Below are 26,230 nucleotides of genomic sequence, written 5' to 3' on the forward strand. Positions count from 1 at the left end.
GGTGATGGGCACACTTACAGCCCTAACTAAAGCATTATAAAGCTATCCATGTAACAAAAATATTGGTACCCCCTTAATATTTTGAAATTAAAAAAATTAAAAAATAAAGGAGCCAAAATGGGAAAAACAAACAAAAATAAATATATAAACAAATAAATTTAATAAAGAATCTGTAGGTCAGAGACCAAGAGTATTACTTTCATCGCCCCAATTCTGCCTTCAAAAGTTTTGGATACACATCTAGACAAATCTAAAGTCTTCCCCCACAAACTGTTCCCTCCCTCTTTCTGTAAGGGCTAGGATGAATGCAAACTAAGATAATCAATTATTTCTTTCTTTCTTTATCATGTCCTTTGCTTAAGTGTAAAATTATATTTTCCTTTTCCTGGGGTTTGGTTAGCTAGAACTGAGAGCTGTACTATATGACAGGGGCTCCACATATAAAAAGTTTCTCAGGCACAAAACTCAAATCACATGAGAAAAGTTGGCATTTCAAATCATTGTTTTGCCCAGCCCTTCATTCTGTTTACGCTCCCCTAGCTCCCCTCAATGCAAAATAAGGAGTTCTACAGCAAGACAGCAGGAAGAAAGCCCTATCTTCTCTGATCTAATTCCCAATTCCCAATTCTCACAAGGCTTTTCCAGGCAAGGCGTAGCCTTTGAGGCCACCGAATGATAGCTTCCTCTTCTTCTTCTTTTTTTTTTAAACTCAGTTCCCATAGAGACTGTCAAAAATTGCCAGTGCTGACTATATTGCAAGTCATCATGGCAGAGTATCGGGAAAAATTTTCAATTAGCAATAATTGTGCCTTGGATAAACCTCATTGGCTATGATACTGCCACTGCGCAAAGCAGGACAATACCTTCTGAAGTCCCTTTGGGAGAAAACAGAAAGCTTTAACAAATGGGATTAAAGCACTAGAAGACAGTGTGTTCTAGAAAGTATCAAAAACCACGTGTGTGCACACATAGAAACAGCAAACTCAGACTGGGCTTGTACACTCACAGTCTGCTTTTCTGTGCAATCGTGAGAATGGATAGGCGGAGCCCTATGGAGGTTTGTGATAACCAGCTTCCTAATGCAGAGGCTGGCAAACTTGTTTCAATAATCTTTTTTTTTTTTGAGACAGAGTCTCAATCTGTTTCCTGGGCTTGAGTGCCACGGCGTCAGCCTAGCTCACAGCAACCTCAAACTCCTGGGCTCAAGTGATCCTTCTGCCTCAGCCTCCTGAGTAGCTGGGACTACAGGCATGAGCCACCATGCTCGGCTAATGTTTTCTATATATTTTTAGTTGTCCAGCTAATTTCTTTCTATTTTTTTAGTAGAGATGGGGTCTCGTTCTTGCTCAGGCTGGTCTCGAACTCCTGAGCTTAAACAATCCACCTGCCTCAGCCTCCCAGAGTGCTAGAATTACAGGCGTGAGCCACCGCGCCCGGCCTGTTTCAATAATTCTTAATCAAATACATCAGAATGTCCCTGCTGAGGTAGCTAGAATGCAGAGTCTGGCTGTTTCTGAGTTGATTATCCTTGGGCACTATTATCTATGAGTTGATAGACAGAAAGCATCTTGTTTTTGAGGCTGAAAGTGGACGGGGGTTGGTGCAGTGGTCTCAGAAGTTTAGACAAAGGATTCTGAGAGAGTGGAAGTGGAGACATGGTGAACGGGGCACCTACCTGGCCTGATGGTCTGGTGTAAGGTCCATCGGGAGACTCAGCTAGAACGGCTTTAGGGCCCAAATGTCAAGGTGCCACACAGAGTGGGTGGGAGAGCCACCCCCTTTCCAATGTCCACCACAGACTATAGTGCGGCCTCTGGCAGAAGATCTCTCTGCCCAGCCAGAAACCTGAGGCCATCTGGGTCAGACTTGAGGCACACTGGCCAGTAAGCTGGAATAGGAGGTGTCTTGAACACCCAGGAGATATCCACCCACACAGGGCCTTCCTGAAATAGTCACGGAGGCTACAAGGGTAGAGCTGAGATCCTGCATACTACATTAATTCAAAAAATATTGATTGAGTTCTCCCTCTGTGCTAGGTACAGAACAGGTACAGTTCTAGGTTCATGAGATACAGAGGTAAACAAAATAAAGATCTCTGACCTTATAGAACCTACCTCCTAGTAGAGGGAGACAGAAATAAACAGCAGACACAATCAGGACCTAAATGATACAGAATGAAAGAGGGTGACAGATGCTACAGAAAAAAGCAGAGCACCTAAGGGGGATGAGGAGTGGCAGGAGGGGGAGGAGGAAGGCAAGTTGCAGTATTAGAGTAATGAGTGTGGGCCTTCACCCTCCTTCAAGTCTTGGTGATGTTTAAGTCAAGACTTGAAGGAGGGTGAAGGAATTAGCCAGGTGGATATCTGAGGAAAGAGCATTCCAGGCATATGGAATTTCAAGTTCAAAGGCCCTGAGGCAGAAGAGGGCCTGGCAAGTCTGAGCAAGAGTGAGGAGGCTGGTGTGGCAGTAGCAGAACTCGAAAAGGGAAGGGTAGGGGCCATAGAGGTATTAGTGGCTAGATCCTATAGCCTTGTAGGCCACAATAGGGTCTTTGGCTTTTTATCTGAGTGAATTGGGGAAGACATTGAAATGCTTTATTTTATTTTATTTATTTATTTTCAGAGACAGGGTATCACTTTGTCACCAAGGCTGGAGTATAGTGGCCTCATCACAGCTCACTATAGCCTCAAACTTCTGGGTTTAAGTGATCCTCCTGCCTTAGCCTCCCAAGTAGCTGAGACTACAGGTGTACACCACAATATCCAGCTATGAAGTGCTTTAAACAGAAGAATGACATGATCTAATTTAAGTTTTAAAAAAATCACTCTCCTGGTCTTCTTCTGGCCTCACTGGTCCCTTCTTCTCAGACTCCTTTCTTGGCTCCTCCCTATCTCATTGAACCTATTAAAGTTGGGATGTCTAACTGAGACTTGGACCCCTTCTTTACTGTATTTGCACTTACTGCCTTGGGATTCCACCCAGTCTTAAGGTTTAAATAATATCTATCTCCAATGATGACTCTCTCCACTGGACCTCCCCACTGAACTCCAGACCCATATATCCAACTCCCTATTCAATATCTCCATTAAATATCTAATGGACATCTCAAACTTAACTAGCCCAACACTAGACTCCTAACCTTTGCCATCTCCCTAACCTTTTCCACTCCCTTGATCTTCCCCATCTCTGTTAAAGGCAACTCCAACCAGCCAATGGTGGAGTTATTCTCTCCTTTTCTCATGTCCCCTATCCAATACATAAGCAAATCCTAATGTTTTTAACTTCAAAATATATCTAGAATCTAAGCAATTCACATCTCCCCCCAATCACTACTACTACTCTGGTCTAAGCCACCACCACCTTTAACCTGTACTAATGCAAGAACCTCCTATTGAGACTCTCCGCTTAGACCTTTCCTCTTCACAATCTGTTTTCCACACAGCAGCCAGAATGTTCCTGTTGAAACTAAAACCTAAGTCAGATCATGACACTTCTCTACTCAAAACCTCCCAAAGTCTTTCCATCTCCCTTGGAGTCAATGACAAAGGCTTTTCAGTTGACCACAGATTGCCTGCCCAACTCCCTACCCTTTATTCCAGTGCCTAGAACAGAGTCTGGCAAAGAAAATGTGCTAAATACATAATTGCCAAAGAAATGAAGTGTATTTAAGGGCACCATGAATTGAAGAGTATGATTTACTCAATTTTTTGCATTTGTGGTCCAAGACCAAAACCAACAGATCAAACAAAACAACAAATTTATTTTAAAAAATAAACTCCTCTGGTTTTTCTTTGTTACCTGGATTCAATGTCAGACAAAGAGATGTCACTCCAACTTCCTTCTAAATCCATATCTTGCCCAAATTCACTGAATTTCTTGTGGATTTCCTGTTGTAAGAGTGTCTTAAGCTCTGCTAGACACTGAGTGAACTGTGAAAGTGAAAAAGAAATGATTTTTGTTAAGTAATTTATTTATTCATCAAATACTAAGTTTATGCTGAAAGGCATTTTATAATTATTTTTTTAGAGATAGTGTCTTGCTCTGTCACTCAGGCTAGAGTACAGTTGTGCAATCCTAGCTCATGGTAACCTCGAATTCCTGGGCTCAAGTGATCCTCCCACCTCAGCCTCCCAAGTAGCTGGGACTACAGATGTGCACCACCAGGCATGGCTAAATTTTTTTTTTTTTTTTCAGAGAGACAGGGTCTTGCTATGTTGCCCAGGCTGGTTTTGAACTCCTGGACTCCAGTGATCCTCCCGCCTCAGCCTCCCAAAGTGCTGGGACTGTAGGTATGAGCCACTATGCCGGGCTGGGACTTTATTGCTGGGAACACAAAGATAAATAAGCCGCAACCCATGCTAGTAAGGACATGTTAATAGACACATTACATAAGCTGTAGGAACAGACAAAAATTTTTTTAGGGCAGAACATCAGTGAGCACTGCTTTAGCCACTTTTCTCTGGCTTTACTTATTTTTTTTTTTTTAGAGACAGGGTATTGCTGTGTTGCTCAGGCTGGTCTTGAACTCCTGGCCTCAAACAGTCCTCCCACCTCAGCCTCCTGAGTCACTGGGAGTACAGGCATGAGCCACCAGACCCAACATTTCTCTGGCTTTTCTATGGCTATAGACAACTTCTTAAACAATGCAATGCTCTGATTTATTTTTTTGAGTAGCAAGGACAGAGGTAATTCAGATTTTGGCTTATGGAAAATATGATTTAATGTGTTGTGGCCAAATATAAATATTTTTATTTATTTTTTGTTTTTATTTATTTATTTTTATTTTATTTATTTATTTTTTTCACTTACATTTATCGGTTTATTATAAAAGATATTACAAAGGATATAGATGAAGAGCTGTGTAGGGCCAGGTATGGGGGAAGGGCAGTGGAGCTTCCACGGCTTCCAGGGCGTGCCACCCTCCAGGAGCCTCCATGCTCAGCTATCCAGAAGCCAATATTTTTATTAAATACTTGTATCCAGGGTAGTGCACATCAAGTGTTCCCAGGGCCAACATTTCACCAGGAGTATAAGAGATGAGTTAGAGACTAAGATGAGTGCAGGTCAGGCACAGTGGCTCACACCTATAATCCCAGTCCTCTGGGAGGCCTAGGCGGGAGGATCACTTGAGCCCAGGAATTCAAGAGCAGCCTGGGCAAGAGTGAGTACCCCATTTCTACCAAAAATAGAAAAAATTAGCTGGGCATGGTAGTGCATGCCTGTAGTCCCACCTACTTGCTGGAGCCCAGGAGTTTGAGGTTGCAGTGAGCTATGATGACACCACTGCACTCTACCTGGGATGACAGTGTGAGATTCTGTCTCCAAAAGAAAAGGTGAGTACAAACTCCATTTTAAGAAGTTGAGTGATAAGCAGAAATAGAATAGAAATAACCTGCTAGTGAAACAAAGCCAAAGGAAACCTTGTGTTTTAGGATAGGGGTAGCTTGAGAAGAGTTGCAGTTGAGGAGAAGCAAGAAGAGAAAAAAACTGAGGACACAGAAAAGAGAGGATGTAATCAATAAGGCAAGACTTCAGGGAGGCCATAGGGGAAGTTGACAAGTGCACAAAGGTCAGGGTTAGTTCTGGAGAAAAGACATCTGATTTTCTAAAACAGTAGAAAAGAATGTAAGAATTTGTGCTGGCATGAGTAAACTTGGAAGTGAGGGAGAGATGTGCTGAAGGAATGTCTCCACTATGAGGTCTTGCCATTGTCTGATAGTGTGTAGGCGGGGGGCTTATTTTCTTTGATTATAAAAACTTCAGAAAAATACTAAGAGCAAAATAAAGATCACCTGTAATCCCACTGGGATGACTTTGGACCCATGTGAAACATCACACTAGCATCACCACATTTCTTGAAACCCCATTTTTACCTTGGTTTGGTCAGGATCACAGAAATCAAGAAGAGTGTCACAGACATGATAACCTAGGGACTTCAGATCTTCAATTGTAAAGTGGGTGTCTCTTTTACTACCTGGGAAAAAAATCCACAAGCATTTTTAATTAAATCTCAGTGACTGAATACAAATCTAAGTTATTTAAAATATCTAATTCTAGACTATTATGCTTCTGGAGAGGGTAGCTCTCCTAGTTTTAGTTTGGTTCAGAAGAATGTTTGACCATGAAAAAACTTATAATCAGGATGGCTATAATTACTGAGGTTTTACTTTGTGGTAGGCCCTATGGCAGGTGTTTTATATGCACTATTTCATTAAGTAATACCTACAATGCAGATACTATTATTATTGCCAGTTAAAGAAAATGAGGTTCAGAGAGGTTAAGTAATTTGCCCAGGATCACACAACTTGTAAATGGAGCTGACATTCAAACCCATATCTGCCTGATTCCAGGTCTTGAGCAACCACTATGCTATACTATTCCATCAAGTATTATATTTCACATTCATACGTTGGGTACTTAAATTTAGCATAAGGCTAGACAAGGACATCCTCTAGATCAATTATCTCCCCAACATTGAAAGGTATTTCATCTCCCCAGGTGCTTTGCTTGGCTCTCCCTTGCCATGCTGGCCTATGATGTTCAAAGGGGAGCATACCCAGGGTGGACCCGCCAAAGGTAGACTCCATGGTGTAGCTGTTTAGGATTCCCATCCGCCACATCACAACTCGTCCTGTTCCTTCTTTGCACTTCTGGACCTTAAAATTACAACTATGAAAAGAGAACTAAAGAGAAATCCAAATTCTCTGTTAATCATAAACCAGCAAATGTAAAATGTCTAAGACTCATTCATATGATACAAGAATAGTTCCTTTGGGGTCTATATATTATTTCCTAAAGCATGTTCCATAAAATAGTAATTCTGAGGGGTGTTAATAAGTACTACAAGGGAAGAAGGAGTTCTGTGGTCATGTTAGTCAGGGAGATGAAGGGTTAACAAAATTAAACAGGCTTCCTTTGCAAGACCTCTCAGGGCATTTAATATGCTATTGTGGACTGTGATCTTCCAAAGGGAGGGGAGTATATTTGCATTTTATTTTCCAAACTTATTTACTCATGGACCCTTCCCCCCTCACTACTCCCCCAAAGAGAATTTTGCAGGACTAGGGTTCCTGGAACATATGGTTGGCATTCAAGGCATGAGCCAATCTTTCTAAGACTTACTTTCTGCCACTCTCCAAGTTGAACGCTTAGATCTAATGGGTTTATTCTCTCTGTATTTGTGTATTCCTTGCCCCCATAATCTCTGCTGGCAGCTCTCATCTTATCACTTGGAATTCAATATCCTCCACTGTTTTTTCTGACCATTCCTAGCCCTTTCTCTCACATAGAGCTTATAACATATACTTGCCACCTATCCCTATCTATCCTATCCTATTAAGAAGGTTTTACAGTTGGAAGGTATCTCACTGTCTAGTGAGTTTTAAATTGTGCCCTGTGGAATCCAAGGGTTCTAGTGAGGAGCCTCAGAGCATTTCAGCTTCAAGGACTGAGGAATGAGGAGGCAGAGGGGTCAGGGTTCCAAATTCTCTCCCCACTTTAATTAGTTTTACATATGGTTTCTGCATATGATTTCATTTGAAGAAAGGAAGGAAGGGAGGGAGGAAGGAAGAAAAACTTCCTCTATTCTTTTTTAAACAAGAGCAATATAAAATATTTGTCTCATACATCCTTATGTGAGGAAATTTACACTATCATTTAAATACTTTTGTAAATCCAACCTACTTTCTTCTTCTGAAAGCTACTTTTTTTTTTTTTTTTTTTTAAGAGACAGGGTCTTTCTCTGTCACCCAGGCTGGAATGCAGTGGTGTCATCATAGCTCACTGCAGCCTCAATCTCCTGGGCTTCGAGTGATCCTCCTGCCTTAGTCTCCCGAGTAGCTGGAATTACAGGCATGTGCCACCACGCCCAGCTAATTTTTGTATTTTCTGTAGAGACAGAGTCTGTTGCTCAGGCTGGTTTTACAGGTATGAGCCACCACGCCTGGCATGAAGCTACATTTTATAGATCTATTTATAATGCAAAAAACCAACTTCTAAACCAATGTAGATTATTTGTATATGCCCAACTGTCACAAAGTTGTTAGTAAACTATTAAAACTTTTATGTTATTTTCATTAGCTCTTTAATATCTTACAGTTATTTGTGATTTTTTTTTTTTTTTTATGTAAGAGACGCAGTCTCATTATGTTGCCCAGGCTGGAGTGCAGTAGCTATTCACAAGCATGATCCCACTACCCACTAGCACAGGAGTTTTGACCTATTCCATTTCCAACCTGGGCCAGTTCACCCCTCCTTAGGCAACCCTGGTGGTCCCCCACTGTCGGGAGGTCACCATAATGATGCCCAACTCACTATGAACACCAGATCTGCACAGAGCACCATAGCTTAGAACTCCTGGGTTCAAGTCATCTTCCTGCTTCAGCCTCTTCTGTAGCTGGGACAACACCCAGCCATTTGTGATCTTGTATTACATGACATTTCCTCTTTCTTTTCTTTTTTTTTTTTTTTAAAGATATTATGAGTGGTTTTAGATTTTTCTGCATTTTTTTGTATTTAAAAAATTTTTTTAGATAGCATCTCTCTCTATTGCCTGGGCTAGAGTACTGTGGTCTCATCATAGCTCACTGCAACCTCAAACTCCTGGGCTCAAGTGATCCTCTTGCCTCAGCCTCCTGAGTAGCTGGGGCTACGGGTGAGCACCACCATGCCTAGCTAATTTTTCTATTTTTTGTAATGATGATGTCTTGCTATGTTGCTCAGGCTGGTCTGGAACGCCTATCCTCAAACGATCCTCCCCCACTCAGCCTCCCAAAGTGCTAGGATTACAAGCATGAGCCACTGTGCCCAGCCTACATAACCTTTTCTGTGGAAAGTTATATGACATTGGCATTTTGGCTAGTCCTTCAATCTCTTCTTCTAGGGCCAACCGCAGGATTAAAGGTCATAAATAACTATCTACTAAGAGTTTCAATTTCTGCTCAGGTGAAGCAGCCAGAACAATTTCAAAAAAATCATCTTTATTGAGATATAGTTCATACATTATAAAATTCACTCATTTACAGTGCACAATTCAATGGTTTAAGTATATACACAGAGTTGTTCAACCATCACCATAATCTAAGTTTAGAACATTTTCATCACCCCTGAAAAAAACCCAGATTTTTTGAATAATGAGTACTGCTAAAGTACTCATTAGCAGTCCCTCTTCATTTCACTCTCCCCCGACCAGCCCAGGGCAATCAGTAAACTACTTTCTTTCTCCATAGATTTACCTTTTCTGAACTTTTCAGATAATGGGGTCATATAATATGTGGTCTCTTGTGTCTGGCTTCTTTCACTTAGCATAATGTATTTAAGGTTCATCTATGTCTTACAGTATCAGTATTTTTAATAACATTCCATCGTGTGAAGCTACCAAATTTTATTTATCTGTTCATCAATTGATGCTGATGGACACGGGAATTTTTAAAGCCACATCTTTCTAAATTTTAGAAAGTCTAGGTTGCTGGCATTTACCCAAGATAATAAAAAGAGATGCAAAGTGCTAAATAATGGCCTGGTGCGGTGGTTCACACTGTAATCCTAGCACTTTGGGAGGCTGAGGCTGGAGGACCACTTGAGGCCAGGAGTTTGAGGCCAGCCTGGGCAACATAGTAAGACCCCATCTCTACAAAAAATTTAAAAATAGCCAGGTGTGGTGGCTCGCACCTGTAGTCTTAGGTACCCAGGAGGCTGAGGCAAGAGGATCACGTGAGCCCAGGAGTTTGAGGGTGCAAAGAGCTATGATCAAGCCACTGAACTCTGTCTCAAAAAAAAAAAAAGTGCTAAATAAAACATATAAAGGAAGCAGTGAGTTCCCTTGTCCCTCAGTCAATGGACAGAAAATTATCTTATGAGCTTACCTTATCTGGTGCATTTTTGCTTAACATTAAAGGGAAGACTCGCTCGTGAAGCCAGTACTTGCGATCGTTGTTATTACAGCCATATAAAAAGATATTATTCTTACGGCTGTGGCCATGGAAATCACAATACAAGAGAACCTCTCTTGCTTCAAGAAGTCTATTGAGGAGGGGAAACAAAAGACTCAGTGGACAATCAAATACATACAAATAATCAAGGATTATGTGGAATGTCTTCCTTAAGTATGGCTATTGATACCTTCCCTCCTATGAAAATCTCAGCTTCAATGGCCTTCAATGGACCCTATACCCATCCTTAGCCATTGGTAAAAACATGTCACCAGCATGCCTTGTCCCTGTTAATCAGGGACTTGAAATGGAAAAATTCTGATATGGAAAGGATGGTGGGTAGGCCTTGTGTAAGTTGACAAGGAAGTGGGGCAAGCCTATGAGAAAAAGCCCACCCTGGAGAAGACCTGTGAAGAGAGGGAGGGAGGCAGAGAGGTCACAGCTATAAGAAAGAAAAAGAACCAAAGAAAGCCTTGGTTCTGACTTTCCAGGGCCAGTTCTTATAAGGCTCAGCTTTTCTTTGTCTTCTGATCACCCAGGACACCTATTCCAACTGTTCAAATATGTTCACTTTCTCCATGATGATGATGGTAAGATGAAGAGGATAGTAACAATAATGCTATATATTCATAATGTACGGGGTACTATGCTAGATACAATGGATCACATGGATTATCTCATTTAATCCTCACAGTAACCACCCAAGGCAGGCATTATTATCCCCATTCTGCAGATGAGAAAGCTGAACCTCAGCGAGGTTAAATAACTTAGCCAAGGTCACAGACCCAGCCATTAGTAAAACCAGGTCTCAAATCCAGGCTTGTCTGACTCCCAAACTCATGCACACCAGCCCACCACTACTCCTGGCATTTACACAGAATGGTTAGAAGGTGTGCGTGCACATATTCTCATGTGCTGTGAATGAAGAAAGTTCCTTCCAGGTAGGTGCTATTGAAGGCTATAGCCATCAACTGCTTTAACACAGGCTTGAAAACTGCTGACTGATTTTATTCTTTCTTCATGAGAAGCAATATAAGACAGTAATAAGGAACTCAGACTCTAGAACCAGAGAGCCTGTGTTTAAATATCTACTCTGTCACTTACTAGCTCTATGATCTTAGGCAATTAATCTCCTCATGTAACATAGGATATTGATTGTGGGTCATATGTGTTAAGCATCGGGAATAGTGCCTGTCACTTCATGTATAAGCACCAATTGTTAGTTACTATTAGTATTACACAAGTCTCATCATGAACACCTATGAACTCCCTTGAACTCTGACCTTTTCCATTTAATTATTTCACTTATAAGTGAAATGACCCTAGCTGAAATGCTGCATGTTCAGTTTCAACCCAAAGATAAGACATGATTTAAAAGTCTGAAAATTAACAAACCCACTTGACTGCAAAGAGAATGGTAAAGACTCTGTCTCCAAAGCCACATTTGATTCCTACAACAACAGAAGAGACCTCTCACCCCATCAGATAGGGGATATCTGGTGCTAGTGCTCACAGCATTCATAGAAAGATCAACAGATAAAAGGTCTTACCTTTTGATCATGTGCCTGGTGTACCAAATGCAAGGGAAAGTCTCCTTCAGAATGGTTTTATAATGCCTGTTCAAGTCCCTTCCAGCCAAGGAACACCGATAATTTCCCACAATCACACCGTCTGGATTTAACATGGGAACCACCTTGAAGACAAAGATATCTCTGAGGAGCTGGGCATCTGGGGAGTTGCTAAGGATGAAGTCCAAAAAACCTTTCATAATCCAGGAGCCATTACTTTCCCCAGGGTGGACTCTGGCACTCAGGACCACAGCTTTCTTTGCAGCTGCCTCTTGAGGGGTCTGGGATGGATTGGTGATGGTGAGCAGGTAGACAGTATTTCCTGCTAGGCTTCTGCATAAAGTTCGGAGCTTGCAGAACTGAGACTGCTTGGGGTTGTTTGCCACTGACAGGAGGTAGCATTGCAAATTGGTGTATGTATATGGGTAGAAGTGTGCAAAGAAGCAAGTGTCCTGGTCATGGGGAAACTGAATGGTCCACGTGAGACAGTAGAAGGGCTGCTGCCCATCATCTGTGTTGTTCTTATAGTACTTAATTTCATTTCCTTCTCTCCTCCAGCCAATGTTGTGGATGTTGGCATCCAACTGGGAGTACATGAGTGGCTTCATCCCTACAGTATAAAGGCTCTTGGGTTTTAGCAAGTTGACGATGGTGAAGCGATACGTGGCATCTTTTCTGGTGTTCTGAACCCGAAAATAAAACCACTGAGTGTGTTTGTTTGTGTAGAGGTCGGTTCGCAAGGTGAGTTCATACTCATAGGTGTCTCTGTAATGGGGAAAATAGAACATGTCTGTAACCTCACACTTTCCTCAAAAACAAATCTGGGAAAATATTGTTTTCCCCCGGTAAAATATAGATCTTATTACAACAGGACAACGTGCTACATCAAACGTTCATTTTCTAACTTACTTAGTTCTCCAACTCACATACACTAGTAGAAACTTGGGGAAGGAAAGTTTGTTTGGGATGGAAAAGAGTCTCAAAACGCACTGCTGCATAAGGTGTTTGGAAGTTCTGTGAGCTTGGAGTTTTTCTAGAGTGCTCAGTAGCAGTTTCTAACTACTGCAGTATATTTATCTGAAACACACTGAACAGTAGTGGAGCCAGGGTCCTCTTTTGGCTGCTAGCATGTCTACCTTAGAGATCACCGCTGTGTGGGCTGGGTACAGTGGCTCATACCTAAAATCCCAGCATTCTAGGAGGCTGAGGTGGGAGGATCGCTTGAGGTCAGGAGTTTGAGACCAGCTTCAGCGAGAGCAAGACCCTGTCTCTACTAAAAACAGAAAAAATTAGCTGGACAACTAAAAACAGAAACAACAAATTAGCTGGGTGTGGTGGCATGCTCCTGTAGTCCCAGTTACTCAGGAGGATCACTTGGGCCCAGGAATTGAGGTTACTGTGAGCTAGGCTGACGCCATGGCAATCTAACCCGGGCAAGAGAGCAAGACATTGTCTCAAAAAAAAAAAAACAAAAAACCAAGTTTGACATCACCACTGTGGAGGAGACCCTTAAGCCTTAGTGTTATTTTTATCTCTGCTTATCAATTGTTCGAAGATGAAGAGGCATCTCTAAATGCATTCACCTTGTTTAAAAGAATCAGGACTAACCCACAGAAGAGGAAATACAAATAGCAAAAAAAGTAAAAAAAAAGAAAAGAAAAGAAAAAATGTATTCTCCCACATACACAATTAAAGAAATGCAAATAAAATAAGAAATAAGATGTCATTTTTGGCCAGGCATGGTGGCTCAGGCAAAGGCAGGAAGATCACTTGAGGCCAGGAGTTCAAGACTAACCTGAGCAAGAGTGAGACTCTGTCTCTACAAAAAGTAGAAAAATTAGCTGGGCATGGTGGCATACGCCTATAGTCCCAACTACCTGGGAGGCTGAGGCAGGAGGATCACTTGAGCCCAGGAGTTTGAGGTTACAGTGAGCTATGATGATGCCACTGTACTCTAGCTTGGGTGAAAGAGTGAGACCCTGTCTTAAAAAAAAAAAAAAATGAGTGCTTGTATGCCAGTGCTGGAATGCTGATCAGATTTTGGAGAAAATGACATCTTTTTTAATTTTTTTAGAGACAGGTCTTGCCTGTTGCCCAGATTAGAGTACAATGACCTCATCACAGCTCACTGAAACCCCGAACTCCTTTACCTCAGCCCCCCAAAGTGATAGAATTATAGGTGTGAGCCACTGCGCTTGGTCAGGCACTCTATACACTGTTGATGGGAACTAAAATCATGTTGAAGGGCAATTTGGCAACAACTAGCAATACTTAAAATGTCCAAACCCTTTGACTCAACAGTTTTATTTCTAGAATTCATCCCCTAAAACCACAAATACTTAAAAATATAATGCATAAGGGTGTTAATTTTGTTAAGTCATCAAATATAAAATTGTAAACATCATAATTTCCCATCAGTTAGGAACAGGGTGAATAAGGTGTGGAAGACTCTTACAACAGAATTATTGTACAACGCATTATTGAAAATGAGGAGGTTGGCCAGGCAAGGTGGCTCACGCCTGTAATCCTAGCACTCTGAGAGGCAGAGGCAGGAGGATTGCTTGAGCTCAGGAGTTCGAGACCAGCATGAGGAAGAGTGAGACCCCCGTCTCTACTAAAAATAGAAAAAATTAGCCGGATGTGGTAGAACCAGCTACTCGGGAGGTTGAGGCAGGAGGATTGCTTGAGCCCAGTTTTTTTTTTTTTTTTTTTTTTGAGATAGAGTCTCCCTTTGTTGCCCAGGCTAGAGTGAGTGCCCTGGCATCAGCCAAACTCATAGCAATTGAGCCCAGGAGTTTGAGGTTGTGAGCAAGGCTGACACCATGGCACTCCAGCCCGGGCAACAGAGCAAGACTCTGTCTCAAAAATAAATAAATAAATAATGAGGAGGTATATGCATGGTTCTGCCATAGATAAACACCTAAAATTTATTAAGTGAAAAAAAAAATTTGCAAAACATGTGTATATCATTATTCAATTTTTATTTTTAAAAATATATAATTTGTGTATATTACATATATATATACACACAGAAAAAAATTAAGGGATATATACCAAACTTTAGTAGTTGTTGCACCTGGGAGATGTGACTATAGGACTTATGTACTTTTACTATTAATAAAATGCGTTTTAAGTGAGCTCTAATTTCTTTTATAAGCTGAAGAAACAATTTAGATGATGTTTTATTCTGGGGAAAAAACACGAGTAACAATTATTCCATGCTTCTTCATCCTCATAACCATTTCCCATCACCTCTCTCTTTTTTACAAACACTGCTGATTCCAATATTGTTCCTGAAGACACCTCTCAGTCACTCCAATTATCATCCCTTTGGGAAATTTCTTTTTTATTTTTTTCTGAGAGTCTCACTCTGTTGCCCAGTCTAGAGTGTCGTGGTATCAGCCTAGTTCACAACAACCTCAAACTCCTGGGCTCCAGCAATCCTCCTGCCTGAGCCTCCCGAGTAGCTGGGACTACAGGTGTGTGCCACCACGCGTGGCCAATTTTTTCTATTTTTAGTTGTCTAGCTAATTTCTTTCTATTTTTAGTAGAGATGGGGTCTCGCTCTTGTTCAGGCTGGTCTCAAACTCCTGAGCTCAAACGATCCTTCCACCTTGGCCTCCCAGAGTGCTAGGATTACAGGTATGAGCCACCACGCCCAGCCCTGCTTTGGGAAATTTCGTGTTACTTACACTCTGACAGCTTTTTGCAAATTCCCACTCTCAAACCTTGATTCAAACAACAGAGTATTATCTTCTGGTCCTTGCAATGTGACAGCAAGTTCCTTGATACTTCCTCGTTTGCCTCCCACTCTGGAACTGGTGAAATAGGAACCTTCTGTGGGCACTGCAGATAAAATAGACATATTTTGGCCAGGTTCCACTAAAAAATCCATTCATTCAGCAATTGTTTACTGAGCCCCTCTATGTGGTCAGCACTGTTCTAGGCTAACAACAGTGAATATTCAAATTTTCAATTATCTTTGCTGAGACTTTTAATTTTTTTCTAGTATAATGCATATAATTTTTTGGTATATCCTTCAATATTTTTTGGTATATTTAAATAAAACAAAAAAGAATTGGCATGGGAACCAAAATATCATATTTATTAGTGAAAATAAAAGGTTATGATTGGCATTTTACCTGTAAGATGAAGCTAAAACAAAAAATTATGAAATCTATTTTATCTTATTTTATAGAATTTAGGTTATAATCGCAACCTCTTTCTAATCCTTGGAATGATAAAGAATCAATTGTTGATTTTTTTTGATTGGGTTGCAATTTTTCAGACAAATTCAGTGGGAATGCCATATGATAGCTTCAATTTTTGCAGTTACTTTTGCAAAACCATTTTAGGGCTTCATAGTTTTTCCAAGGACTTCTCTCTGTCCCACCATATATATATATATTTATTTATTTGAGACAGGATCTCACTCTGTTCCCAGAGCTAGAGTACAGTGGTGTCTTCACAGCTCACTGCAACCTCCGTCTCCAACTGGGCTTAAGCCATCCTCCTGCCTCAGCCTCCTGAGTAGCTGGGACTATGGGCACGTGCCACCATGCCTAGCTAATTTTTCAATGTTTTGTAGAGGCTGGTCTCAAACTCCTACCTTCAAGTGATCCTCCTGCCTTGGCCTCCCTAAGTGCTAGGATTACAGGTGTGAACCACCATACCCAGCCCCACAATATTCTTAGTGTGCCCAAGAGGACCTATTTTATCATATTTTATTTTTTAATTTTTCTTTTTTTTTCCCTCCTCTACTCTGAAGGAACTATTTTGTCATATTTTAAAAGGCAAAAGATTTATATGATCCGAAGAGAAACTGGAGTATATTTTGTTGATTTCCTCTTTGTTAACTGATGAAAAGTTTTTAGATCCTCACCTCATTTTTCAATGGCTTTGTAAATGATTCAAACAGTTCTTTAACATTCAGCAATTTCATAAATTCCTACATTTCTTGTAAAGATCACAATTTGACTTTGCAATTAACCTTTACTCAATTTGCATTATATTGTTGAATGTTAACAATATCCACTAATAATTAAGAGAGATTGATATCAAAGATGTTGACCATGGGGCAGTATAGATCCCATCATGAACAAATAGTAATGTTTGTACAGGGCCTGATTTTATAATTAGCCAGTTCATTAGTAAACATGTTCATATTTTGATGACTTTTGCTTTCCATATGCAACCTTGTCACTGTGGAGACTTAGATAATAAACACTGGGATAATAAACTAGAGCAAAGGAGAAAGCAAATATGCAAAGAAGTGAGTAAAAGAAAATAAGCACATGGCCGGGCGTGGTGGCTCACGCCTGTAATCCTAGCACTCTGGGAGGCCGAGGCAGGTGGATTGTTTGAGCTCAGGAGTTCGAGACCAGCCTGAGCAAGAGCGAGACCCCGTCTCTACTAAAAATAGAAAGAAATTATATTGACAGCTAAAAATCTATATAGAAAAATTAGCCGGGCATGGTGGCGTATGCCTGTAGTCCCAGCTACTCGGGAGGCTGAGGCAGGAGGATCGCTTGAGGTCAGGAGCTTGAGGTTGCTGTGAGCTAGGCTGCCGCCACAGCACTCTAGCCCAGGCAACAGAGTGAGACTGTCTCAAAAAAAAAAAAAAAAAAAAAAAAGAAAGAAAGAAAAAGAAAATAAGCACAGAGGAAGCAGGAGCAGAAATAGAAGCAAAGGCACATGTGATCCAATTAAAAGCTGGAGCCCTATGTGATTCAGTCTCTTCACAGAACTACAAAATACAGATTAGCAACCAAATGTCACTAATACAGGCATTTCAATATTTTCTTAAGTCTTTCAAGAAACATGCAAGTTGATTCAAATTATAGCCCACAGTAACATTTCTCAAAAAACAAAGCCTCTTTCCTTTTTTCCCAATATTTTCATGTAGTTGTTCTGGAGCCCCTTAAACTGACAAACACCAGAATTCTCCTTGGAGCCTCATCTTCTCAGTTTTTTGTTTCTTCATTCTTCTACTAGGGTGGGCTCAACTCTTCTTGATGAATTCAAGTGATAAGATCAAGGCAGCTGTCACAATTGTGTGTTAACAGGATAATTAGGACAACTCACAAGAGCTGCCATATCAGTAGATAAACCAAGTCTATTCACTGATGACTGCATCTATAAGGTGGAGCTAGACAGGGAATTGCTTTACCTTATTTATTTCATGGCATATAGCTTTTCCCACCATGTTATGATTATTATTATTTTTAAAGACTGGGTCTTGCAGTCTTTATTTTTATTTTTTTATTTTTTTTGAGACAGAGTCTTACTCTGTTGCCTGGGCTAGAGTGCCATGGCATCAGCCCAGCTCACAGCAACCTCAAACTCCTGGGCTCAAGTGATCCTCCTGCCTCAGCCTCCCGAGTAGCTGGGACTACAGGCATGCGCCACAATGTCTGGCTAATTTTTTTAAATATATATTTTTTTAGTTGTCCAGCTAATTTCTTTGTATTTTTTTTTTTTTTAGTAGAGACGGGTCTCGCTCTTGCTCAGGCTGGTCTCAAACTCCTGAGCTCAAACGATCTTCCCGCGTTGGCCTCCCAGAGTGCTAGGATTACAGGCATGAGCCACTGCGCCTGGCCTCACAGTCTTTAAAAACTGTTGCTCAGGCTGGAGTGCAGGCAGTGGCTATTCATGGGTGCAATCCCAGTGTGCTACAGCTTCGTATCCTGGGCTCAAGTGAACCTCCCCTCCTCAGCTTCTCGAGTAGCTGGGACTACAGGCATGTGTCACCATTCCCAGCTTGCTTTTTTCACCATATTAACATTAACATGAGGAGAGCTCAAAATCAAGGCAACTAGGAGTAGAGCTTGTGCAATTTACATCTCAGGAGGGGCCCTAAACTATAATTGGCTCACTTCATTTGTCTAGTTGCAGGAAGGTAAAAACTATGGAGTCACTCCCTCCTACTTCTCGTTGTTTCTCCAAGAGCCTCCCCTGATTTCACTGACTTAACATATTCTATTCCTTCTAACTAAACTTGGTACATATTCCTCTTCCAATAAATAGATTTTCTTTCTGATCATTACTATTTAGCAAAGATTGATTTTGAAATTGTGAGAATTTTGTCTTGCATTCTATTTCTTCCATACAGTATTTCCCAATTGTCGAGAACTCTTGTTTAAGAGCTCTAATTAGCCCTGGTCCCTGAGTATAGGTGCAGGGTATCAGATGATTTTTAGTGATGACAAAGGATGCCATTGTGGGCAGCTCCCCTACCTCCCCCACATCCATTCCTATTACCAACTTGTCACTCTGCCTTTATTCAAAATTTACTTCCCCTCCCTTGGGAAGGTTCCTGTTACATTCTTTGGCTCATTGCTCTTTAGCATTATGTCCCCTTTGTTCTATCTGAAATGGTTGTTACCACCTGCTCCACAACCTCCCCAGCACTTGTTGTTGTCTATCATTTATTATAGCTATTCTAGTGGGTATGAAAAAGTGTTGCATGGTTTTAATTTTCATTTTTTTAATGACTAATGATGTTGAGAATCTTTCCATGTGCTTAAAAGCCACTTGTATATTTTCTTTGGCAAAATATCTATTCAAATCTTTTGTCCATTATTTAGTTGGGTTGTCTTCTTATCACTGATCTTATATCTATTCAAATCGCTTGTCCATTTTTTAGTTGGATTGTCTTATCATTGATCTTGGATACAATGTATCAGATATATGATTTGCATCTATTCTCCCAGTCTGTGGTTTGTCCTTTTTTTAAATAGTGTCTTTTGAAGAACAAAAGTTTTAAATTTAAATGAAGTCCAATTATATCAATTTTTCTTTTACGAATCATGCTTTTCATGTTGTATCTAGAATCTACTGCCAAATCCAAGGTCATGAAGATTTATCCCATTTTAAAAGTCTCAATGTTTTAGCATTTATATTTAGGCCATTGATCCATTTTGGGTTAATTTTTTAAATATGGTGTAAAGTAGGGATTCTACTTGATTCTGTTGCATGTGGATATCCACTTGTCCCTGCGCCATTTTTTGAAGAGACCATTCTTTCTCCATTGAATGGTCTTGGCACCTTTGCTGAAAATTAACTGACCAAAAATGTGTAAGTTTATTTCTGGACTCTCAATTCTATTCCATCTATCTATATGCCTATTACTGGGCCAGTGCTATACTGTTTTGATTGCTATATTTTTGCAGTGTTTTGAAACTTGGAAATGCGAGTCTTCCAACTTTGAACTTCTTTTTCAATATTGGCTATTCAGGGCCCCTTATAATTCCATATAAGTTTGCGGATCAGCTTTTCCAATTCTGCATAAAAGGCCATAGGAAATTTTTCTTTGAAGTCTATTGGAATTTTGATAGGCATTGCATCTAATCTGTAGATGTTTGGGTAGTATTGCCATCTTAACAAAATTAAATCTTCCAATCCATCAACATGGAATGCCTTTCCATTTATTTAGGTCTTTAATTTCTTTCAGCAGTATATTATAGTTTGTAGTGTACAAGTCTTTCATCTACTCGGTTAAATTTATTCCCGGGTATTTTATCTTTTGAATACCATTATAAATTGTTTTAACTTACTTTTCAGACTGTTTACTGGTAGTGTATAAATACAGAACTGATGTGTGTGTGTTGATCTGTACCCTACAACTTTGCTGAATTTGTTCATTAGCTCTAGTAGTATTTGTATATGTGTGTATTCTTTGGGATTTTCTATATATCAGATCATGTCATCAGTGAACAGAGACAATTTTACTTCTTCTTTTCCAATTTGGATGACTTTTTTTTTTTTTTTTTTTTTTGAGACAGAGTCTCACTTTGTTGCCCAGGCTAGAGTGAGTGCCGTGGCGTCAGCTCACAGCAACCTCAAACTCCTGAGCTCAAGGGATCCTCCTGTCTCAGCCTCCCGAGTAGTTGGGACTACAGGCATGCACCACCATGCCCGGCTAATTTTTTCTATATATATTTTTAGCTGTCCATATAATTTCTTTCTATTTTTAGTAGAGATGGGGTCTCGCTCTTGCTCAGGCTGGTCTCGAACTCCTGAGCTCAAACGATCCGCCCACCTCGGCCTCCCAGAGTGCTAGGATTACAGGCGTGAGCCACCGCGCCCGGCCTGGATGACTTTTATTTCTTTTTCTTGCCTAATTGTTCTGGCTAAAGCTTCCAGCACAATCTTGAATGGCAATGGTGAAAGTAAGCATCCTTATCTTGTTCTTGTTCCTAGAGGTAAAGCTTCAGTCTTTCACCATTGAGTATGATGTTATTCCTTGTCATGTGTGGTCACCAAGTCTCTGTTCATTGTATCAGTGGTCAGCCAGTGACCTGACAGAGATTTCCTTAAATACCCTGGTGGGGGAACCCACAAAACTTTCCTAGTCTTTGCAGATTGGCTCTCAGGTGGGACGTTTCTCAATACTAAGGCAGGCTGCTAACAACTCAACGTTAGCCTTCACCTCTTGCTTGCACAAAGCCCAAAGAACAACCAGAGGTGCACGCCTGTGTCCTCTTAGGTCTTTTCTAAACATGGGTCCAGTCCTTCCCATGTATTCTGCATTCTCCAGTATTTGTGGTAGCCCTTCCAAGTCCTCATTTCCTCAAAAATATTTCTCCTCCACTTCTTCCTTCCCTGACTTTTGGGTCTGTCTGCTGTTTGCTCCATTTGCCATCCCTTCCCCCAGGCGGCTATGGGCAATGTATGTCTTTATGTGCTTTTGACAGATGCCATGGGGAAAAACTGCTCTATCCTGAGAGGATAGAAACAAAAGTCAGCCTTTACTCTGACTCCTCAGGGAGTTGCAGGACAAGAAAATCAGAACCACGGTATTTCTCCCCCAAACCCCCTTCCTCAACACCAGCATGCCACACTAGGAATGTGGCCGCTGTCCTCATGGCTTCTGCTGAGCTGGGGAATGGGGGATGGAAGGTGGGCAAGCAAAAATGCTACACTTTCTCTTTTGTGATTTTGTTTTTTTGAAACAGAGTCTTGCTCTGTCCCCGGAGATAGAGCGTTGTGGTGTCAGCCTGGCTCACAGCAACCTCAAACTCCTGGGCTCAAGTGATCCTCCTGCCTCAGCCTCCCAAGTAGCTGGGACTACAGGCACAAGCCCATCACCACACCCAGCTAATTCTTCTATTTTTAGCAGAGACAAGTTTTCACTCTTGCTTAGGCTTGTCTCGAACTCCTGAGCTCAAACAATCCTCCCACCTTGGCCTCCCACCTCGGCCTCCCAGAGTGCTAGGATTGCAGGCATCAGCCACCACACCTGGCCAGATCTTTTTGATTTGTTTTTGAGATGAGGTCTTTTTTTTGAGATGGGGTCTGTTGCCCAGGCTGAACTTGAACTCCTGGCTGCAAGGGATCCAGAAACTACAGGGGTGCTTCACCACAACCAGCTCCAACTTTCTCTCTTTTTCTTGCAGCTTGTTTCTTCATTAAGCGCCGCCCCCTAAGTTGCTGTTTATAATTAGATTCCAGAGTTCTGAAAAGATTGATTCTGCTAGCTTTTGTCAGCTTATATTCATGAGGAATACATTTTTATATATATTCCTTATGTATTTTTGCACTTACATTCATAAGGAATATTGGTTTGCAGTTTTCTTGTGATGTCTTTGGCTTTGGTATCAGGGCAATACAGGTTCATAAAGAGTTGGGAAACATCTCTTCCTCCTCTGTTTTCAGATTTGGTGAAAATTTGGTACTATTTCATCTTTAAATTTTTGTTTTTGGAGACAGAGTCTCACTCTGTCACCTGGGCTAGAGTTCCGTGGCGTCAGCCTAGCTCACAACAACCTCAAACTCCTGGGCTCAAGCGATCCTCCTTCCTCAGCTTCCTGAGTAGCTGGGACTACAGGCGCATGACCACTACACCTGGCTAATTTTTTCTATTTTTAGTAGAGATGGGGTCTCACTCTTGCTCAGGCTGGTCTCAAACTCCTGAGCTCAAGTGATCCTCCAGACTTGGCCTCTCAGAGTGCTAGGATTACAGGCATGAGCCACCGTGTCCCCGGCCATCTTTAAAAGTTTGATAGAATTCAAACAAACCCTGTCAAGTGATCTGGGCTTGTGTTTTCTCCCTGGGAAGATTTTTAATTACTACTTCAATTTCTTTGTTATAGTTTATTCAGATTTTTTATTTCTTCCTGAGTCAGTTATGGTAACTTGTGTCTTTCTAGCAATTTGTCCTATTCATCTAAATTGTCTAATTTTTTGGCATAAAGTCGGCTAACAGCATTACCTTGTAATTCTTTTGATTTCTACAGGTTTGGTGGCTATGTTCCCTTTTTCATTCCTGATTTTGATAATCTGCGTCTTCCCTCCTTTTTCTTGGTTGGTCTAGCTAAAATTTTGTCAATTTTGTTGATGTTTCCAAAGAACCAACTTTTGGGTTGATTTTCTATCATGTTTCTGTGTTGTATTTCACTGATTTGCATTCTTATTACATTTTTATTATTTCCTTCCTTCTGCTTTCTTTCGGTTTAAGTGGCTCTTATTTTTCTAATTTATTAAGGTAGAAGCTGAGGTAATTGATTTGAGATCTGTCTTGCTTTCAAATAAAGGCATTTAAAGCCATAAATTTCCTAGGCAACACTTCAGCTGTATCCCATGAATTTTTTTATTTGCATCCCATAAATTTTGATATGTTGTAGTTTTATTTTCACCCAGTTCAAAATATTTCTGAACGCTCCTTGTGATTTCTTTAACCCATAGCTTATTTAGAAATGTGATGTTCAATTTCCAAATATTTGTAGATTTCTCAGATCTCATTCTGTTGTTGATTTCTAATTTAATTTTGTTGTGGTCAGGGAATGTCCTTTGTATGATTTTAATCCTTTTAAATGTATCGAGACTTGCTTTATGGCCTAGTATATAGTCTATCCTGGGGAATGTAACAGGTGCCTTTTCAAAAGAATGTGTATTTTGTTGTTGTTGGGCATAGTGTTCTGCATATTTTTTATAAAAGACATAGCTTCTACCTGTAGAAGCCCACAACTCAATGCAGGAAACCACATACTAAATGACAGTCATATGCACATACAATAAAGTACTAACTAAAGTATATACAGGAGGTGGCAAAAAGAAGAGTAAGCTCCCCAAGATGATACAACATCTGATTTTCAGGAAGGGGAATAAAAAGGGGTAAGCTATAAAATGGACTTAGAACTATTAAGAAAGATGAGGCCGGGCGCGGTGGCTCACGCCTGTAATCCTAGCACTCTGGGAGGCCGAGGCGGGTGGATCGCTCGAGGTCAGGAGTTCAAGACCAGCCTGAGCAAGAGCGAGACCCCGTCTCTACTAAAAATAGAAAGAAATTATATGGACAACTAAAATCTATATAGAAAAAATTAGCCGGGCATGGTGGCACATGCCTGTAGTCCCAGTTACTCGGGAGGCTGAGGCAGTAGGATCGCTTAAGCCCAGGAGTTTGAGGTTGCTGTGAGCTAGGCTGATGCCATGGCACTCACTCTAGCCCGGGCAACAAAGCAAGACTCTGTCTCAAAAAAAAATAATAAATAAAAATAAATAAATAAATAAATAAAAAGAAAGATGTACTGTCATTTTCCAAAATTATTAACATTTAAAAACTGACTAGGCCGGGCGCGGTGGCTCACGCCTGTAATCCTAGCACTCTGGGAGGCCGAGGTGGGCGGATCGTTTGAGCTCAGGAGTTCGAGACCAGCCTGAGCAAGAGCGAGACCCCATCTCTACTAAAAATAGAAAGAAATTATATGGACAGCTAAAAATATATATAGAAAAAATTAGCCGGGCATGGTGGTGCATGCCTGTAGTCCCAACTACTCGGGAGGCTGAGACAGGAGGATCCCTTGAGCTAGGAGTTTGAGGTTGCTGTGAGCTAGGCTGACGCCATGGCACTCACTCTAGCCTGGGCAACAAAGTGAGACTCTGTCTCAAAAAAAAAAAAAAAAAAAAAACTGACTAGTTATGACTACTCTCAGGGCTCCCACTCAGGTTGGTCTGGAAGACAGTTTATCACTAAACTATGGATTTTTCAAATCACTTTTATTATAGAAAATACATTTATTATAACTGTGTCATGATTAGCCACTCACTGTTCAATATAATGACAGTACCTGAATCTAACTGATAGACAACTGTGCCTTTTTCTTCTCCTACAATTTCTGGTACCTTTTCATCTCCTGTAGGTTGATAGAAATATTCTGGTTGAGGTGGAACCCATTCTGAAAGGAGACATTTTAAAAAGAACAAAATAAATAATATAAAAGACACTATCAGAACTGATATAAAATAATAATAACAATTATTAAAATGGCTAGTTTGGCTGAATTAGAACGAATTCTCACCCCAAGTTTCCAGCTTGTTTGTAAATTATGTCTTGCTTCTTTCCATAAATACTACGAAGAGACTTTTAACAAAAAGCATATACGAATAAACAATAAAGTATAAGTAGAAGACTTAAATAAGCTAGGAAGGTCAATATAGCTGCTATAACAACTCTTCAAAATTTGGCCCTGACCTTCCTTAAAGTCAGGAAAATACTGTCAGCTGCATACTTTATTGCCATAGAGGAACAAGTCTATCAATTGTTTCAGAGGAAACAAGGCTTTTTCATTAGCACTGAATTAAAAAAGATTTCTTTCATAGGACTTGAGCAACTTCTCAATATCATTTTAAGTACAGTAGCCACTGATAAAAGCCAAGGGCATATAAAGACACAACTCAGTAAAAGATGATGCTAATTTCTTTTCTTCAAGGTTATAGGAAGTGATGAGGCTTTGACAATTTAGTTTAAACTATAAGGTGCTTGTTAATAAGTTGCCTTGAAATTTTTTCAAAAGTTGCTTTTTTGAAAGATCTTGTGGTTTAGTGGATTACCACCAGAATAACTTGGTTATTAAATTCCAATTTCCCACTTTTATTTTTTTGTCTTGGAACTGAATCCCTAATCCTCACAGGAATTCTGTCTTTTTTTTTTTTTTTTTTTTTTTTTGAGACAGAGTCTCACTCTGTTGCCCAGGCTAGAGTGAGTGCTGTGGCGTCAGCCTAGCTCACAGCAACCTCAAACTCCTGGGCTCAAGCGATCCTCCTGTCTCAGCCTCCCGAGTAGCTGGGACTACAGGCATGCACCACCATGCCCGGCTAATTTTTTCTGTATATATTTTTAGCTGTCCATATAATTTCTTTCTATTTTTAGTAGAGATGGGGTCTCGCTCTTGCTCAGGCTGGTCTCGAACTCCTGAGCTCAAACGATCCGCCCACCTCGGCCTCCCAGAGTGCTAGGATTACAGGCGTGAGCCACTGCGCCCGGCCGGAATTCTGTCTTGGTCTAATACCTGCTCAGTTCTACTATTACATATAGAGAACAGCAAAATCCTATTGTCTGGCCAGATCAACTTGTACTTTTATCTAAAAACTATACAGGGTAGGGCCAGATGATCTTAGGACTCCCAGTAATTGTGCCAACTCCCTTATTTCCAATTGTGCCTGCTCCCTTATTTCCAAACACCCTAAGAGCAGGGCTGACCCCAGGAGAGAACACTGAATAAGCCCCTCTCTACATTTTCAGCCTCACCTCTTTTAGAGGGGAGTGAGAAAATGAGAAACATTCAATTGTTTATCCAGTAGTCTAAAGCAAAGATATCATGTTTGGTAGACATAAGTGTTCCAGTAACTAGAAAAGTCCCCACATTTCAATGCAACCCACTTCTGTAAATCCTTCATAAAATAGATGCAAAAGATTGTATTTGCCCAGCTTGAGCAAGAGGGAGACCCTGTCTC

General features: G+C 40.7%; 1 protein-coding gene and 1 non-coding gene across 2 annotated transcripts in view; both read right to left on the minus strand.

Annotated features, from left to right (window-relative positions):
• Positions 1 to 26,230, minus strand: part of AGBL2 (AGBL carboxypeptidase 2) — a 40,375-nt gene that overhangs the window by 7,169 nt on the left and 6,976 nt on the right. The window contains exons 6-12 of the mRNA XM_069469891.1: positions 24,565 to 24,672; positions 15,190 to 15,343; positions 11,480 to 12,262; positions 9,864 to 10,020; positions 6,557 to 6,683; positions 5,874 to 5,974; positions 3,799 to 3,929 (exon numbers count right to left, since the gene is read on the minus strand). Of these exons, the coding sequence (XP_069325992.1) occupies positions 3,799 to 3,929; positions 5,874 to 5,974; positions 6,557 to 6,683; positions 9,864 to 10,020; positions 11,480 to 12,262; positions 15,190 to 15,343; positions 24,565 to 24,672 (1,561 nt within the window). The remainder of the gene's footprint in view (positions 1 to 3,798; positions 3,930 to 5,873; positions 5,975 to 6,556; positions 6,684 to 9,863; positions 10,021 to 11,479; positions 12,263 to 15,189; positions 15,344 to 24,564; positions 24,673 to 26,230) is intronic.
• Positions 715 to 854, minus strand: LOC138385492 (U4 spliceosomal RNA). Its single transcript, XR_011233730.1, has one exon. It is a non-coding gene; the product is annotated as a U4 spliceosomal RNA (small nuclear RNA).

The sequence above is a fragment of the Eulemur rufifrons genome, chromosome 6, assembly GCF_041146395.1.
Source record: "Eulemur rufifrons isolate Redbay chromosome 6, OSU_ERuf_1, whole genome shotgun sequence".
Lineage (NCBI taxonomy): Eukaryota > Metazoa > Chordata > Mammalia > Primates > Lemuridae > Eulemur > Eulemur rufifrons.